This window comes from Aythya ferina (genome assembly GCF_964211825.1).
Source record: "Aythya ferina genome assembly, chromosome: 6".
Lineage (NCBI taxonomy): Eukaryota > Metazoa > Chordata > Aves > Anseriformes > Anatidae > Aythya > Aythya ferina.
Genome location: NC_140303.1, coordinates 26,514,768 through 26,534,044, shown reverse-complemented (window position 1 = coordinate 26,534,044; position 19,277 = coordinate 26,514,768). Strand labels below are relative to the sequence as shown.

The following is a 19,277-nucleotide window of genomic DNA, read 5'->3' as shown; positions in this document are numbered from 1 at the left end:
CTCAAAACTGGTCTTCTATTACTAGATATAGTTTATAGCTAGTGCATACCTGAAAAAGATAATGCTTTTTGTTGTTGTAGTCATCATTTGTTTGCTTGCTTGCTTTTTAAGAAAATATGGAAATAAATGCTTTTCATTCAAATCTGGATAGTCCTCTAGCAGTAGTCCTAATATTCCCTATATCAGTGGTAGCCTTAGGTAAATACATTGGGAAGCATGAGAAACATGAGAATGTTGCAATTTTTTATTGATTATGGATGGAGTAGGAAGAACAAGAATAACCACAAACTTAGATAAAGCACCCGTTCAGCTATTAGTTTCTCTGTTACATAGTGCAAGAACTGCATAATCAGAGGAATATAGGTCCTGATCCTAAAACAGAGGCACAGAGTGCCTCAATGGGCTTGGAGCCCAGACACTTAAGCTAATCTCAAGAACACTCACTTTTATGAGCATTCTTTGGGGAACTTGGCTCGGAAATGCAGTGTCCCTGGAAGTTAGAGCCATGATTTATAATAAACTACCCACAGACATTCAGATGGTAAGAATTTGCTTCCTCTGGTGGGTAACCAGGGTAGACCTTTATTCCAATAAAGGTTGCATTGGAAGGAATATGGGAGCAGAACCTTGCCCAATATGATATACACAAGGAGAGAATTATGGCAGGAAGGAAAAGGAGAGGCTTTAATATATAAGCATAAACCTACATAGATTAGATGAAGAAACCTACAACAGTATTCTCAATGTTAATGGAATGATGTTGCCAGATTTGGTCAACCATAAGTGTAACAATGCACAGAAGGAATGCATGAATTATAATCTTGATTCAAATGCCAATATTTTCAAGAGGTGGATGGGAACAACCAGACTAGTCAATGTCTCCTTAAAATGTCAGAATAACTTCTTTAGAAACTAAAATTCTGCAAAACCACAAACATGAAATCTTTAATGACTAGGCGTACTGCACAGCCAGACTGTCTAGAGCATAGGCTGAGAATGATCAGCTTCAAGCCTTGTGACCCAAGTAATGAATCTTCTTGCAAGCCTGTAATGTAATCTTCAAAAGGATATGATTTTTTTTTTTTTCCTGATAGTTTTTGAAGCACTGACTAACTTTTCAACAAAACCCAAAAGTAGTGCAAAATGGCTTTCATTTGCAGTCCTCCCAGGTCTTTGTATAAGGAATCCTACTATGTCTGAATTAGACTAAGTAGTTTTCTATTTAAAAGGTGAAGAAGCTGCTGCTCTGTTACTTCAGTAAAGGGGATCCAGCTGAAGAAGCTGACTAGGATAAATGTCTAGACTTTTATAAATGGTCTCTGGATTTTAGAAGCAAAATGCTTCTCATTGTGGCTTCTTCTGTTGGATCAAATGACTGTTGAAACTGTATTTGGAAGATGCGGCCAAATCCAAAGTAACCACTTTCTGCAGTTAGGGTGGATGACAACAACTTTTGTTGTAACTGGGTAAAATATTTTATTTTTTAGAAATGCCCAGAGCTATTTACAAAGGAAGAAAATTAGATCACCACCAGATAACGTTTAGAAATGGTCCCTTTTGTTCTGTCATAAGCATGAAATGTAGAAGCCATGCAAGATCATACTTGAAGACCTTTGTGCAAGAAGGGGCTAGCACTGCAAGCAGAGGAATGTCCTACCACTTTTGGAACCTTTGGTGGAAGTTTCTAAGAAGGCCGACAGAATAGATTTTAAAACCATCTCAGTAATTTAAAATATTAATAGTGAACATGTGTTGTGACTGCAGTTAATTAAGTCTTGATAAAAGAATCTGTGTGTAAACAATTACACACTGCCTAGAATATTTCCTGAGTGGCACTAACAATAGCAGTTCTTCCACACATGGCTCAAGATGGTCTGCAAGAAGGGTGTCTGAGGCTCCTCAGCTGGTTCGTGGTGGTGTTTCCTCTCCTCGATGCCCCAGGCAGCTGCTAGGAGAGAGGCTCTGCTGTCCTCAGTGTGCCCTGAGCCTGGCTCTCCAAGCGGTGCTTTAACAGGGATGATCTTAGCCCTTGTGTGAGGATTGGATGGCAGAGACTAAAGTGAAGTAAAGATGGTGATGGCACATCAGGGAGTGTTTAACCCTGAGGCGTGCATTCAGTGAAAACAGTGCATGAATGTGATGGGGCTGTGACTCTCTGGTCCATTTGCTTGCTACTGGCCATCAGCTTGATTGAAATCACGGTTGGCATTGCTGCCTACTCTTACAGCAGGAAGGTAGCTGTTCGCAACGACTTCAGGTGGGTCTTTTAAAGGCTTTTTAACAATGTAGTGGTGGCTGCAGGACCTTCTTCAGGAATGTTCCTGGGAAGAACTCAACTAGGGAGCTCAAACAGGCAAATGCTGGTGTTTGCTCAGGATATAGTACACCAAGTAGATTGGATTGAACGACAATGTCTTTTCAAAGGAAAAAGAGCAGGTACTCTTGAAAGACCTCACTTCAAAATCTGATCTGACCACATAACTCCTTAGTCAATGGCTGCTGTGACAGTAATCACTGAAATTCCAGCTTCATGACTTAGGGAAGCTCCATTCTGTCAAACAGACGTTCATGGTTTAAAACCTGGAATTAGTGGCAACATTCCCATGTGCTTGTGCTACAGAAAATGAAAATCACTAGCCCTTTAATTTCAAACTCAGCTGCAGGGGCCAGTGGAAGATATAAAAATGCCATGGTGAAAAATTCTTTGAACAGCAACACCAACTTAGGCTGGAGACAACACTAGTGCTGGAGAGAGCCTGATATGGTGAACTGCTGCATCTCTGCAGGTTGGGAGGGAAGGGGGATGAAGGCTAAAGATCTGCACAGAGCAATACTTCTGTGCTGTTTGTCTGAAGTCCTGGGGGGCAGAGCAGAGCTCCTGGCCATGCTCCGTTTGTGTTTCTTGGAAAGAGGGTGCTGGGGTAAGGGTGATGTTGGGATGATCTTAGTTCTGGGATTCAGTCTGAGAGAGAACTGGCATTCCCGAAGGAATAAAGAGAACCTGAAACTGATATTAAAGCTATTTATGCTCTATCTTATGCCAAGAAAAATATTTTACACTTAGCTTAATACCATAATCATGAGTCCAAAACCATCACTGCTAGCTTCTAAATAGAGAACAGAATCTGGGAGGAGGCAGTAAGAAAATATATGTTTTGGCTGTATTATTGCAGCATGGAGGTAGCCAGAATTCATCACAGGCTTGAACAAAACCAGGAGTCTTAAAAGAAATACTACTTCTAAGTAGTCTTTAGACATGCAAATACTTTAAGGGCCTATAAACCACATAATGTGAGCTTCAGCACAGATGGCTGCTACATTCTAGCTATAGTTTAAGCTGCTCTTTTTCTGGTCAGTGAAGTCCCAGTTTTTACACTGTCTTTGGACTATAGTGTAGAGAACACCAGTAAGGGATGTTCTCAAGGGTGCAAAAAGGAGATTATCAGCATGTCTCAGTGCTAGTGAACTTGTTATCCTGGTGGTGTACCTCATGACCAGGCGTTGCAGCAGGGCTGTGCATGAAGACTGAAGACTTGTGTGTGGCAAGGACCAACATTTGAGGGTAGGACTGGAGAACCCATGGGATAATACTCTCCACTTTGTGTCCTGATAAGCAGAGCATTTGTTTTTCACATTGGTGCTTGTTCTTCAAAGATCAAGTGCAAGCTTTCACCGATTCACTGCAGCAGCTCTGCAGATTTACAATTCATGTTTGACACCATCCTGTTTACATACGATTTCATTACTGAAAAAAAGATCACCATGTAAGTGTGGCACTTCTGTTAAATTTCTGAAGGGAAATCAGTACGTGACTATGTGGATTGACTAACTCACATCTGCACAAAGATAATCTAGTGAATATTTCTCTCCTCACAGCTGCACTGTGGTATACCAGGAAGATCTTTGAGGACTCTTGGCAAGAATCATGGAGAATTGCCAATACCTGATGGTATGGACTACTTACAGAGGTACCTCTCCCTTGCCTACACTGCAGTAACAGATGAAAAGACCTACAGTGACTGCATTTCTGAAAAACATTAAAGACTGTGGAAATAGGGTCCATTTTCACCATTTAAAAGAAATCCAAAGACCAAAAACTGAGAAATCTGATTTCTTCTCTACCAAAAAGATTTCACAGTTTATGGACAATGTGTGTCTGTATACCATACGAGTACACAATGCTGCAGCCATTGTTTTTCTTTTAATTTATTAAAAAAAAAACAAAACAAAACAGAAAAATGTAAACGGCCTGAAGAAAGATCTGTTCAAATGTGATACTGATTGAAGGCTGTGAGAAAGGCTATGTTTTGTTCAGGCTTCTGCCTGGTTACAGCTCAACTCATAAGAGCAGTCATGGAAGTTACTATCACCCTCGATCCCACCTTACGGCAGACAGCCTGGGGTAAGCTCAGCAATGAGACCACATCTGCTGTTTGTTTGAGTCCCCTGCACCTCACGCTCAGCAGGCAAAATCCCTGATTCACTTGTGTAACCAAAGACTACTGAATATCCCTGAATCTGGCTGAAGAAAAACTGACTCAAGGACTTGGTTGTGCAATGAAATTACTGAAGGAATTTACTGAACTTTGGGGAAGGCAGACACTAATCTCTAACACTATTTGACTCAGTCTTGATCAAGAACCACTTGAAATGGCCTTCCTGAGATTAACTGGAAACATGTCATTAATGTGGCAGCCTGATCTGCCTAGGATGGTTAAGAGCCAAATCTCTGTTTGGCTTTAATGCCCCTGAGCTGACTTAACATTCTCAGTTTTTGGACATTCTGGTTCTGGCACAGTGGTGGGTGTGCAAAACTGTCTCAGCTGGTCCAGCACTGTCCTTGGATGTATTCACCCAGCACTCCAGACAGTTGCTCCAAGAAGTTATAGAAAGCAGCTGAGCAAAAATGTTTTTAACAAGCATTTTGGCTGTTCACTGTATAGCAAGACAGAGCTCACCGGGGCAGCACGTTACCATCAAAACCCATTGACTTGAAAATTCCACTGTGTTTTTTGGGGAGATCACTGAAGTGACTAAATCTATGATTTTAGTGAGTTCAGTGACTAAATCTATGATTTTTAAAATTGTATTTATTTTTCCTTTCTGAATCTGTTTTTCTAGCCTTCAGATTCTAACCAGGGATGCGTTTCTTTACCTTCTTAGGGAAAAAATTAAAAAAAAAAAATCATTATTATTAAGGATGACTGTGTAAGCCAATGACTTAGAAAGCTGCTATATACTATTAGCAACCACCGTTACTTTGCAAAATGTATCATGAGCTGTGAAACTCCTTCAGGACAGAGCTGAATGATGTTGCCACTTGACACGGGCTGGTGTCCCAGACAGTTTATGTACACATACAGAAGTAGCACTGGCTTCACTTCAGCAAGTAAGGCATCTTTGTTTCTTATGCAGATGTGGAGAGGCTTGCACACAGTGGTAAGGCAGCAATTCTCTGTGTCTGCAGGGAGCTATCACCATTCCCCGGATCTCTGAACGAGACACTGAATTATAGACACTCATCACCCAGGATGTCAGAGCAGGGAAATAAATACAGCTTAAACTCAGGTATGCTGGACACTGGAGTTTTGCCCTATCCATTTACGTTCCATATGGAAGAGGGTGCATAAGGGGAAATTTACTGATAAGAGCTTGGCAAAGCATATTCAAAGAGTTCCTTTCCTTTCCGTGTCTCTGGAAAGTGCAGATGTCAACTTCACAGAATATGCTCCATAAAAATGAAACCCCTGTATCTTGTCCCTTTGTGCTGACATAAATCTAGATGAGGCTACACAATGGCTAAGCCTGTAGCTGCTGAACTGTTCCTTGTAAACTAATCCTTGGAAGCGGAGAGGTGTTTCACAGCAGCTATTCCTGAATGTAAAACAGAACAATGATTTAATGTTGAATAAACACATTTCACATATCCCTTATATTTGGAGACTGATACAGTGGTGAACATAACCTAAAACCAGCCATCCTGGCCAGGCTGAACATTGTGCTGAATGCCTGTTTGCACAATGTGTTTGGCTGTACGATCAGCACGCTACCTGTGACTGAAACTGCTCAGCCCAACTAGCTGCAGTCTGCTCAACTTGGCATCATAAATTTCAACTGCAAATCTTAACCTCTTAAATTATATTATAAAATAACTTATTTTTAAACTATATACTATACCATGGAAGAAAATCTTAAGCTGCCTTTCCTACGATTGTAGTAAAACAGCAGGTGTGGAAGGACAGGCCTTCAGACACGGAGGTGCTGGCTCCTTTTGAGCTCTCTGTGTTATCTCAGGGCTGTTTAGGGTACTCTTCATCTTCCTCATTCAAACATTGTCTTCTGGCTACAAAAACTGAAGCATCACAGCTGGTTGTCCTTTGTCTGATCCTTCAGCTCTGAGGGAGGTCTATGCTTTTCAAACTAGACAATAAATCTGCCTGAATTTAAATACTTTTTTTTTTTTTTCCTTAGAAACAACAGCAAAATTTCACGTGCCACACAAAAATGACCTGTGTAGTTGACACTACAGTCCAATTAATTACTTTATTCTTTACCTCTTCCAGGCTATCCCAAAGCATTCTTAACAAAGCTTGGGACAGAAATGGGACTGGAATTGTCACATATACACGTTGACTCCACTCTCATGACTGTCTCCCTTTGTTGGATTGTGCTCAAAACCTGAATTCAGCAGATTACCTCACTCTTCTTGGAGCAGTTGGTATGGACGTTGGACTTACAGAAGTTAAAATTCAATACTACTTTCAAATAAAAAGTTACAGTTTTTAACAAGTGTAACTGTGAGTGGTGGGGAAACAGTGTTTGGTGTTGGAATCTAGCTAGGTAATGCCACCAGTAGGATCAGACTTAAAAAGTCCCCAAAGTAGCGTGGAGAAGAAGCCACCTCTGTTACTGCTGAAGGGCACTGATACTTGCTGCAGCATGAACTGCTCCAGTATTCCAAGAACTGGTGTTAACAAAGGTGATGTTCATTGTGATTTGCTCCTTATTATGGGAAATGTGAAGAAATCACTCAAGCAGGTTTAGCCAGCAAAGACAAATCTCTCTACGCAATTACTTGGGATCTGGGATCTTCCTTGCTGTCTACTTCTCAGACTATGAAACTTGAGTGGACAAACTGCTTCTATGACATACAAATTCTAGAAGAGTTTTTAATTTGGTGTTTTATTATATGCAACACTCCTTAAGTAAAGAGCTTGTAAGAAATATTATCATTACTTATTTTCTGTTGTACCACTCTCACCTTTTAAGGACCTGCGTATTTCACCTTGCCAGCTTTTGCTTCCACAACACTGCAAATTAATAAATGACTACATATTTACATATTAGAAATTTTATAGTTCGTTTAAATTCTTATAGTGCTGATTGACACATCTCAGTAAAAATCAAAGACTCTTATTAAAGAAAAATCTTTCCTCCTATTTCTTCTTAGCTTCTCCTCCTCTAAGAGGACATTAAAAATCTGCTCGCATCTCATTGCCCTGAAAACTTTTTGCAGCAGTTATTTCTTGCTTTGATAAAACTAATTTTGTAAGCATGAGTAGGACACAAATAAGATGGTGTAACATCCTCCCCATTGAGACAAAAGTGAATGAAAATGTAAGAATAACATGCTCAGGCATCTTGACACCATGGCTGCTTTATGCAGATTGTAACTGTCTTTGGCCAGGACAAATATCCTCCTTCAAAAGGAGTAACTGGAAGAAGAAAACTGGCTTAATTTGTGTAGTAACAAATAATTTGCAATCTTTTGTCAGCCTTCTTGTGAGTTTTAAAGACTAGAATTTATTGTAGCTTTTCTTTAATCTATGCTATAATCATAGCTTAAATCTTGCTTTGCTTTTTCTCTGAAACAGCTTGTAAATATTTAATTAAAACATGTGAGATTTCATAACATCAAACTTATTTTGAATCTGAGGACCAGTAGTGTGGAGAGTACTAAGATTTTCAGGCCAAGCCTTAAAAGCATTCTAAATCACTGAAGTCACTATTTAGTCTAACTTTCCTTTTTCGAAGTTAGAGTGCCAGTTGGCTTTTTTTAAATTTCTTTCTAGTATGCATTGTCTTCATACCTTCTCATTGCCCAGTTACCAGTAATGAAAATAAGCTCAGAACTTCTACACAGCACAACATACGCATGGTTAGCAGACCAACTTTGAAACATGTTCATTCAAGTAACTAACCATGGAAAGAAAAACTTCAAACTGCTAAAGCGATACCTGTATCCGACAAAGAAACATAAGAGAAAAGGCCAGCACCAGGTTCTACCAGCTTCTAGGGAAAATAAAACACAACCACAAACATTGCAGGAAAAGAGGGGTTAAATTCAGGTTCTTATAGTGCTGTTCCATTTCCAAAGATGCTTTCCCTGAAAAACCGTGAGCCATGAAAAAACCACCCTTTCAGTGCTGTTATGTGTGCAAGAGGAACATAACAGTAGCAGTAACCCAACCTCTCTGTATCTCAACTTCAAATCTTTCCTGATCCATGTCGAGATCTGGAAATACCTATCAAGGAGAGTAAAGGACTGGAACGATTCTCTGCTCTGCTCCCATTCCTGTGTAAGCCAACTTGCATGACTCAGCCCAGACTTTATTTATGCCCAGTAGATATTTGACACCTCAACAACTATTCTCTGTATTCTAGTGCTTTGCTAACTGTTCTGGTTTGCCAGCTCTAAATAATGCCTAATTCTTCTCTTTTATATTAACTGAAGCCTCTTACTGCTTCTGTTTCTTAGCACCAGTGTGTTTTGTGTTTATGCACTGGTACTATATTCAAGATAAAAAAAAGCAACAAACAATCATCTATAAAAACTATGACCTTAAACAGAACTGTAAAGCAAAACAGAACTCTGAAGGGTTTCGACTCTCCACTTATTCTTTCAAATACAATTTTCTAAAGTGAAAATTGAGTCTTACTCAATGATGAGTGAAAAAGGGCTACTTCATGTGTTTTGCAGGATCTACCATATACTGTAAATCCCGTACAATGTCTGCATTTGTTTATCCCCACACATTAATTTTAATTCTCCAATGCTGCTGCAGAGCTGCTCTGTAGTTAGCTCTTCCCTGGCATTTACCTGTGGAATCTCTCGCCTGCTTATGGTACCTTGCAACTGATCTTCAGGGAAGAAAACAATTCAATAAAGCAAAGTTTAAGCCTTCTGCCCTTAAGTCCTTAAATTCCCCTTTAAAAATAGCAATAAAAAAAAAATACGTGAAGAGAATTATCTGGCCAAGGTGGATTTTTTTTTTTTTTTTTTTTTTTTTTTTAAAGTTCAAAGCAGTTCCACTTTCATCAGTTAAATTCCCACTTTATTACTGAATTATATTGGATCTAAACTCAGCTTGGCTTAAAAACAATGCAGCTGAAAAAGAAGTCCTGTCCACCCATTTCTTTGATGTTGACACTTTGCACTCCTTCACCATAAGCCACAAAGAGTTAACTTTTGAAAACTGAAAGTCAAAAACAAGGGAAATAACTATGCATCTTATTTTATACATGTCAAATTATTATTAAATCAAAAATTCTCCCAATTTTATCACTTTTGCAGTTGACTTCAAATGCATCTCTTAATGCTGTTCTTTCTACTTTAGAAAAGCACAGAAAACAATTGCGTCCTTTTACCATTTAATAGAAAAAAATACTGCCAACAGTACATTAATTTATTAGAGTTATCAAAGTTTGTGCTAAGAATTAGATTTTGCAGTTAAAGGGTATAAACCTAAGTCATCAGTTTTTAAAAAATGGATTTATGCCAGTTATTTGAAGTTATACACATCAAGGGAAGCAGCACCAATATTTTAATGAGGAACAAATTCCATTCATAATTTAAACAGCTAGGAACTCAATTCATACAAAAAAATACAAATACTACTATCAGTACCATACTTATTAATGCACCTCAGAAAAAAACTAAATTATCTGAAGAAGCACATCCTATTTTGTTTCCTCATAGTCATTGTTTCATAATGGTATTTTGCAGAGTTCTTTGTAACCTAGCTATGTTGGCATCCAACGCTGCTAAGCCATTCTTAAAGTCTTCTTCATCTCGAGAAGTAAATGTTGAAAAAGAGGATGCACTCCACTCAGACTTCCCTGATATACCATCAAATGAAATAAAACTAGTATCAGTTGCTTCATTGCCTCGCTTCTTAGGAAACTCTTTCTGAAATGGCATTGGAACATGTGGCTGAATTTGGCCTGGTTTGTCTGTGCAGTCTTTTGCAACTCCACTTGGAGCACCTTTTGGCTTCACTTGGACTTTGTCTCCTGGCTTCACCTTACCCCCTGTAACTTCAAGTGTGTTTTCCATAGTCTTTTTCACACTGTACTCAGTGCTCAATTTATCCAGAATAGTTGGATCCTTTGACATTTCACATCTATTCTGCTGCAAAGAGTTTGACAGCTCACAGTTGAAGTCTAACATCTTACAAGCCCCTCTAGTATGGTGTAGTCCATCAGTTCTCCCCGAGACAACCTGTTTTTTAGAGGCACTGCTAGTCAATGGAATGTAAACAGTCTCATCCAACTTGCTTTGTTCATCTATTAAAGTCCCAGAATCACTAACTGTTTCTGCATCTTGCTTCAGTAAGGTTGGCAATATTCTGGAAGCTGATGTTCTTTCTTCTGAGAATATATGGTTTATATTATTTTCTTCAGCAGCAAACTTTTCATAGGCTAGATTTAGCATTTGCAATTCTCCGTTTTTATTTGAAAATTGAAGTTCTGTATCTGTCAAAATATGATCCATTTCTAATTTTTTAAGGTAAGTCATTACTGAACTACTCCCAGGAAATGGATCAGGCTGCATCCGTTTCTCATAGTCTTCCAAAAGGGACTTTGAGAGACCTTTTTCAGATCTGGGTTTAATACTGTCTGCTGTGAGGTCTGACAGAAGTTTGGCCATACTGCACTGCAAAGTTCTATTAAGAGAAGATAAATGCAGCAGGTTAACTATGTTTTTGGCAACTATTTCTCAAAAACTTTTATATAAAAATGAAAACAGATTTATCAGATGACAGCAAAATTACAATTCTTTCTACATACAGAAAATACTAATATAGATATGAACCAATTGCAGAGAATTAAATTGAAGAAACTTGCCTCAGAGAAATGAACACACTGAAGTTATTCAGATTATTCCTGATTTACCTGTTTTGAGTACTGCAAAGTAAATAGATGTCAAGAAACTATTATAAAGCATATAGAAATAACTATTGAAATCAGAGGAAGTTTTTCCAAAATATTCTCTTCTAAAGAAAAAAAAAAATCAACTTTTCTAATTTTCTGTTTTCTGTATCAAAAACTGAACACTTAATCCTACTATATATATTATCCAGGATATTTATATAAACAGGCAATAATGAGACATCATTATACTACCATCTGGTGGTCAGTATTTAACAGCTACAGAAAAGCATAATGTATCTGAATGTCTACTAAAGATAGAAATAATGATTAAAAACACTCCACCATTTCAATCAATATCACCTAAAAACAAGACAGATGATCTTCCTCTGCACATCATGTCCACACAAATTTTATGTACACGCCACTCTGGATGTTTACAAACATTTGTGAGCCTCTCAGCTTGTCACCAGATTCATAGAACATGATGAAATAAATTCACAGTAACATTAAAAAAAAAAAAAAAAAAAAAAAAAAAAGGTGAATAATGCAACGTTCCTTCAAGGGATCTAAGAGTTCCTACCCTCATCCTTCATTAAAATTTAAGTATAATCTAATTCAAGTGTATGTACAATTAAATGAGGGACTGCTCATTCCCACAAGAAGAGCTCACTGTGGGAGACTGGAAGACTGATCTTTCTGGTAGTTCTTTTCATAAGAGTTTGATTTCTGATTTTCTAAGGGGAAAGAGAAATCCCTCCTTTAGGAAATTAACTTTTGAACTGAATAATTCTACAGCTTCAAGGAAAGTATCAGTAGGTTTTCAGGTCCATGCACTTCCCAAGCAGCTCCTTACTTGCAGTCTGCTACAAGAGTTAAGACTTTGCACAAGTTACGTCAGGTAGCATTGCTCTTTAAAAGAGGACTAACATCACAGAACAAGATAACTGTTTTAATGAAGTTATAGCACTATAGTAGCAAATAGTATGCACCAAGAGAGGTTTTAGCCTACCTTAAAGATACTGATGTATTACTACAGATTACAATAACCTGAAGAATGGAGGAAAAAAAGTGATGTCAAGAGGCCAAAATAACACTTAGCCAACAGTACCTGGTTAACTCACGTAGTCTGTTAACTTCTGCATCACGCTGGCGTAATGTTATGCCCAAAATCTTATTTTCCTTCTCAGAAGCTTCCAGGTTAAATTGAAGGCTCTTCACATTTGCTAATGCCTCTTCCACCTCTAAAATACCAAGAAGAATTTAGCTTTTTTTTTTTCAAATTTTAAAAACCAAATGAAGAATAATTTTAAAATACTTACCGATCTTGAGCTTGGTGGAATGAATATCGTATTGCTGTTTGTTTTCAAGCAATTCCTTTTCTTTATCTTGAATATCTTTCGCAAGATGTTTATTTTCTTCCTTCTGATTTTCTATTACTTTAAGTAGCTCTTCATTTTTAGCCTGTAGCGACTCTAGGCCTTTCAGTGATTCTTTCAATTGAGTCTGGAGCATCATGTTCAAGGACTGCAAGGAAACTACTACCAAAAGTAAAATATATGAAGTTAAGTGTCTTGTGTGGTACAGTTTGGACTTATACACTGAACTGTTTTTAAGAAATGCTCATAATTTTGCTTACAGATAAAAATAATTTTTTTGAGGCAGGGAGATAAACTGCAAGCTTTCTTCTTAGTTGATTGTCATTATCATTGTAAGAGGACATAAGGTAAAGTAATCTGTTCTGGAGCTGAAACCTTCATGTCCCTGGAACCTAAACAGGCACAACAAGCCATACAAATGCAGTTGCGTGACTAGATCCTCAATTCTTAGCTTAGTTGTCACTAAAGGCCGTAGTATGTAGTGTTATTTTTTATTTATATATCTTTATTATGCTTATCTCTTTAAACAAAGCCTTAACAAAAATTCCCCTAATAAACATCATTATCTACTAGTACTTTACATTCATAGCTGCAGCTCTGTCCAGATGTCTTCTCATTTCTCTCTCGTTCCCTGAGTTGCTGGTTTAATATTCTTAGTCTCCTGTGAATTGTGAAAAAGTGCATATTCAGAAAGTTCAAAATAAGTCCCAAAACAATGCATTTTAAATTAGTTTGGTAAGAATAAAATGTCACAATATTTTAGAAATATGAGAAAGTTTTATTAGTGTTTTTTTCTTGCATTCCAATCTTTCTTCAACACAAAAGACCCTTTGCAAAGTCTGGTAAACATATTTCCCTCTGCTCTGAAGTGAAGTGTTACCCAGTTATGTAACTGAAAGCTCCTCTGAAATGAGCTTTATTTCTACATCTAAGAATACACTACAAAAGGAATAAGGAGCAAACTGATTATGTTAATACTGTAGTTTTCAGACAAAATGCTATGCTGATCCCACCTAGACGAAGTCCCAGTCGTGATGTAACTGATGCTAATAAAACACCAGTATTAACTGACACCTTGCTTCAGTGGCTACGCGTTAATTAAAACAAAGCCTTACCAACACACTTGGCAATATATAGTATAGACAAAGATAAAAGGGCCACAGCACTTAGAACACAACAATGCCAAAACATGCAATTTAGAACAGACCAATTAAGAATACTTAGAACAGATCAATTAAGAATATCTTAGGTGCTTTTGCAGTAAACACAGAATCACCAAACAGTTACTAACCTACGCAGCTGTGCATTTTCACTTCTGAGAGGCTGTAGAGCTAGTGCTATTTCGGTTTGTACGTTCGTACTTCCCACTACAGCTGGGAGCAATGATATGCAGTCTTCTATTTCATTCATCAACCTTAACATCTCTGAATCATCTGCACAAGGTGGAAAAAAAGAAACAGAAAAACCTGTAATGGGACAGTCAAACTGATGCAATAGTAAGTAATCTACATTAAAAGAAAACCCAATTTATTCTGTCCACCCATCTCTATTTAAAACTTTAAAGCTTGACTATGAGAACTACACTTTTGGATCTTGGTAAATCCTATCTAACTAACCTTGGTGGGGTTGCTGTTGCAATCTGTCTACACCGCTCTCTTTCTGAAGTGAAAACACTGTGTATGAAATGAGAACTATCTTTATCCTCGCTGTTACAACGATGTTAAAATACTCCCCAAAACAACTTAATTATTCTCCACAGTGAAACATTAAGGACTTAAAGCTGTGGAAAACCAATCCAAAATATCACACAACTTCCTGAAAATGAAGTGCTTGCTCAGTTTATGCAGTTTTTCTGTTATTTTTATATAATTGCTCTATGGCAAAGTGTGTCCTACCTTGATCTGTTATCAGTGCTCGGAGCTCTCCCAAGAGGTATTTCACTGTCTTAACTTTATGGGCTGTTTTTTCTGGGCTTTCTTGTCTCTGTTTTAGATCTTTCCTTACAAAACTTCTCTGGCAACTTGTATCTCTCACTGGGGCTACATCAAGTACATTCAAGTCGTCTTCTTCACTGAGTTCTTCAAAAGCATCTTCCTCCCTGTTCATTGAGACATTTTGTGGTGCTGGACAATGATTACAGTGCTTCTGATCAGTTCTGCCATTTGTCATTTCATGCGATTGTAACAGGGACAGGTGAGCCTGTATGCATCTTATTAGGTCTGCTTCTTTACGCTGCTGCTCATGGCTTGGGGTCATCTCTCTGCCAACAGATGATGGGGTGAACATAGGCACTGTAGAGTTATGTGATGCACCTGATGCTATACAGGGCATCACACCAGGAAGAGCACTGGCTGATTGTGTTTGTGGAGTGGTAGAATTAGAAACTACGGGGAAAGCCACAGTTCCCTTCATCTGTGCCATGCATTCATTGCCACTGCTTACAAGAACATCCTGCATGAAGATTATTCATATTGAACAGAAAATTAACATGGAGGTTTTTCAAATGTTTAAAAAACAACAACAAAAAGCTAGTCTCCCTCACTGTAGTCTTGATCATTCTTTGCATTTTATAAAAATAAATGCATCTCAAACTCCTTAATTGCATAAGTTTTCCAGCAGACTGAATAATTCACGTGTAAATCTAGTTTACATTATCTTTACCTTAAATATAGATAACATAAAGCACAGTCATTCTCAGCTGTTGTTGAAGAAAAAAACCTCAGCAGCATTTTTATTGCTGTTGCTTTTTGCTTTGTAAGTACACATTCCTTGAAAGCAAACCAGAATGGGAAAAAAAAGGACTTGACTAATTTTTAAAGAGTCAGAGTTAGCACTAACTATACATGGAATGCCTGCAGATGGAAAATAAGTCTACAGTCTCAAGGTGCAAGCCTTTAACATTTCCCAAGATGGCGGTTGGTACTCTCCATTAGTATTATTTTATGCCCTGAAACACACAAGCCTTTTAAAATATGGCTCTAAGATACAACACAGTATCTAAAGAAATACGCAACTTGATCATTGATGGCAAAAAGGTACATATCAGATGATTTATTTAATCAGAAATTGTTTAGTGACCCTAATGCGCATGACTGCGAATATAATTATTAACACTAAAAAATAATTCCCTGCACTTTTCATGCTCACTGTCTATTACAGAATCCACCACAGAGCGACAAACAGCCATTTGTAATGCCTCCAATGTCATTCATCCGTGTCTATGTATAAAACATTTTAAATAGAAGTATTTCCTGTCATTATTTATTCTGTTCATCAATATAGGTTGAAATATGTACATTTTTTTCTTAAGGAAAAAAAAATTATGTAAACCCAATAAAAACCCCACAAATAAATGAAGAAATAAATAGTTATTGCTCATTTAAAATGCTTATTAATATTTCAAATCAAACTTTTACTTACTGATTGAGTAGATAAGGGATTAGCTGCACACTGTAGGGACAGATCTGCTGTGGAGGTAGGTAATCGATAATTAAAAGCTGGAACATTTTGATATCCTGAAGGAAAACAATGGTGTCATAGATCAGGGCAATACTGGACAAAACTCAGAGTAAAATAGCAAACCCACTATTAATAGCTCTACTAACCATGATCTGAGGTAGGAGTTACAGCAGGAATTTGGTTACTGTTCTGCGGTGGCTGGTCAGTTACCAGAGACATCTGAGTTTGCACATGTTCACATAGTTTCTGATGCATCACAGGAGACTGTTGACTACAAGGCATATGAATTGGTTGAACCAGCTGATTCTGTTGTGCAATGGAAAGTTCTTTCTCCGTAGATGGTCCGGTAGATAGGGCAAGTTTCTTATTTGATATTTGCACTAGAGAAAAGGATCAAAAAACTCAGCTGAAGTTGAAGACCTACACAAACACATTGTGTCATCAGGCTCACTGGTAAGTTCCTTTCGCATATAAAATATCTTATGGCCTAAGATCCTAGTCAGATTTGATGAGCAGCGAATTAATTCATCTTAGGTCCCCCCCCCAAATAGAGCAAATTAACCCAGTTGGATAGACTGTTGTCCTTGAAAGAAGCAAAGGGATTTAATCCTATATAAAGTTCGAAAACACTACTTGTAACATCTCTGCTAAGCTGTTTCCTAAACTTTTAGGCTATTGGAAATAACCCATACCAAGCACTCTCCAAATATAATTTTTTTAATGTTGGGTATAATTAAAATTACATATTCTTCCAGTGCTGGAAAGACATGAACTAGGTGCCCATTTTCTATAATTGACAAAAGAGTCATCCTGCTATATACCAAGTTCACAGGTCCCGCCTGTCTACTGGATTAGAAATTGCACAAAAGAAATGGAGTGGAGAGAGGAAGAAATGCTAATAAGAACATGAATTACTTCAAATAACATTCTGTTTTGTATTTCCTAATAGCTAAACTCTTTATTATGCTGGTATTTGTAAACCCACCTAGCTTTCTTTTTTTTACATGAAGCTCAAACATCTGAGAGTTTCCGTAATTGCTAAAATATTTATAGTTTCTAAAAGTAATGAGCAACGTCTATATCCTTTGCAGATCTAGCCCCGGATCAACCTACAACAAAATACAACTATCTGAAGCCTTATTACATCTCCTCGAGAGGTTCAACAGTCTCTCAGTATTGTTTGAGGGAAAAAAGCAAGCCCCCAAAAATCTGCTTACCAATTTCTTTTCGGATGTGCGCAGCAGTAGTATTTTTTTTCAGCCCTTTCTTATTGGATGCACTTGCTTTTGTTAGCAAAGGCTTGGAAGTAGATTTAACAGAAGTTGTTTTCCCAGGTTGTTTATGGTTAGTCTCCCTTCCTATTAATATTTGAAACAAAAGCTGGTCAACAAAACAAATCAAAACAGCATTACAAAAACTGAAGACTTAACAAATTTTCAATAGGTACAACCTGTAGCCTCATTTTGTAAGATATTCTTCAGTAAAGCTGCACAACGGTCAAGTCCATTATGAATAGAATCAACCTGCATAAAGAATACTGTGGTCAGAAAAAGAGCATCAGTAAAATAAGACACCATTTTAGAGAAGACTGTTCCCCACTATTACCTGAAAAAACAACTATTGATCATCAGCAAAAATGCTTGATTTCCCATGTATTAGTCTACAATTATTTGCAATTATTTGAAAATTAGCAAACATACAATTTTTGAGAAAACAAAACAAAACATATGTTGTTGCATGTATGTCCTTTTGTTGGAGTACATGCTTTGGTAATTACAAGCATGTGGGTTTTTTATTGCTACTTTAAGGTACAGTTTAGATATTATCTACAGCATATTTTTGGTTTGGAAATAATTGACTCAGCACTGCACAGAAAACATTGCTGCAGCATGCAACATACTCTTTCCGGCACAAAATCTAACAAATATGGCTATGGTTCTGGCAGCATATACAGCATCGTTATGTTTGCAAAACATATGTTGTGCCTTAATAAGCTCTGTCAATAGTCAAAATGCACACAAAGCCAACTTGCACGCATCTGCAACATGGAGTAGAAACGCTCTTGCTGGCTTTGCCGGAGCTGTTTCTAGTCGAGATGCAGTAGTATCTAAATTAACGTGTTGACTTTTTTTTTTTGCATGTATTCCAGCTTACATTCTCTCTAGATAACATAGATGATTGTATTAAAAAGCCACTTGACTACCTGGTCATCAGAATCAGTGGAATAGAGAGAGTATCCAGCCTCCACGTCAGGGTGACGTTCTTTTCTTAATCCAAACCTGAAAGAGTTAAATTCACTGTTCATATTACCTCCTTAGCATGCAAACTAAGAAGTTACCTTTATTCGATAACAGCAAACTAAAAATTATTCTGTCAACATTTTTTTTTTTTTTTTGGCTCAGAGAGGTTGTGGGTGCCCCATCCCTGCAGGTGTTCAAGACCAGGTTGGATGAGACCCTGAGCAACCTGATGCAGCGGGAGGCATCCCTGCCCATGGCAGGGGGTTGGAACTGGGTGGTCTTTGAGTTCTCTTCCAACTCAGGCTATTCGATATGATATGTATGTATATACAATATATGCATCTAATATATACATACACAATGTATACAGCATATAAACAAGTATCTTTCTCTTTTTGCAAACTCTACTGCTGCAGCAGAAGCATTGAACAGATAGTAACAACTTACGTCCAAGGAGAATTTAGTCTTAACACTTATATGAGACTAGTAACTATATGGATACAGTCTTTCATAAATGTAATGTATAGAGTTAAGGTCTTATTTCCCCAGTCAAGCCTTTTGCTCAGGTTAGCTCTGTATGTGCACAGGCTGCTCAGCCTTCAAGCCAGGCACCTTTATCGATGCACACACACAATTTCTGGCTGCTTGACAGCAGGTACAAGGCCCCCGGATGCTAACACCCACCCTCCAGCCCAGACACAGCCCCGACCCGAGCCTTACCGCCTCCTTCCAGCCGGCACCTTCGCTGCTCCCGCCTGCCTCCCAGAGGACAGCACCTGCCGGGCACAGAAACCTTTCACTTTCACCAACACCCCCACAACGGGGAAGGGCTGCCCGAAGGCAGCGCTCCCCGCAGGGCCCTCAGCAGGACACCCCCGCCCTTCCTCCCTTCCTCCCTCCCTCCCCCCCCGAGGGTCCCGAGCCCCGTGACGGGACAGCCCCGACCCCAGCCCCGACCCCAGCTCCTTGCCCGCACCTTGCAGGGCCGCGCGGCGCCCGCCCTCGCCATGGCCCCGGCCCCCGCCGCGGCCGTTGAGCCGAGGGGCGG

General features: G+C 38.4%; 1 protein-coding gene and 1 long non-coding RNA gene across 5 annotated transcripts in view; one reads left to right on the top strand and one right to left on the bottom strand.

The window, feature by feature from the left end:
* Nucleotides 1-10,943, top strand: part of LOC311439201 — a 27,907-nt gene extending 16,964 nt beyond the window's left edge. The window contains exons 5-6 of one of the 2 annotated variants that reach the window (XR_014694584.1): nt 3,877-5,568; nt 6,564-10,943. This is a non-coding gene — a long non-coding RNA (uncharacterized lncRNA). Of the gene's footprint in view, nt 1-3,876 lie in introns of both variants that reach the window. The other variant, XR_014694585.1, reaches the window with a different exon arrangement.
* Nucleotides 9,515-19,277, bottom strand: CCDC14 (coiled-coil domain containing 14). 3 transcript variants are annotated; one of them, XM_084524654.1, is made up of 13 exons: nt 19,206-19,277; nt 18,950-19,005; nt 18,193-18,268; nt 17,440-17,512; nt 17,207-17,347; nt 16,136-16,369; nt 15,951-16,045; nt 14,426-14,981; nt 13,822-13,963; nt 13,112-13,191; nt 12,474-12,692; nt 12,263-12,395; nt 9,515-10,946 (listed from the first exon to the last, which is right to left on the bottom strand). In XM_084524654.1, the coding sequence occupies exons 1-13, from the start codon at nt 19,236-19,238 to the stop codon at nt 9,980-9,982; spliced, it is 2,805 nt and encodes a 934-aa protein (XP_084380780.1). In that variant the 5' UTR covers nt 19,239-19,277; the 3' UTR covers nt 9,515-9,979. The 3 variants fall into 3 exon arrangements, with proteins under 3 accessions (XP_084380780.1, XP_084380782.1, XP_084380781.1); XM_084524655.1 differs by having other exon boundaries at nt 9,807-10,946; nt 12,474-12,689; XM_084524656.1 differs by lacking the exons at nt 18,950-19,005; nt 19,206-19,277 and having other exon boundaries at nt 17,440-17,526; nt 18,193-18,254.

Coding starts and splice junctions, on each gene's coding strand:
- CCDC14 (XM_084524654.1), bottom strand. CDS start 19,238: ATGGCGAGGGCGGGCGCCGCGCGGCCCTGCAAG. Junction 17,348..17,439: donor CTTACAAAATGAGGCTACAG/GTTGTACCTATT, acceptor AAATATTAATAG/GAAGGGAGACTAACCATAAA. Junction 12,396..12,473: donor TTCCACCAAGCTCAAGATCG/GTAAGTATTTTA, acceptor TTGGTATTTTAG/AGGTGGAAGAGGCATTAGCA.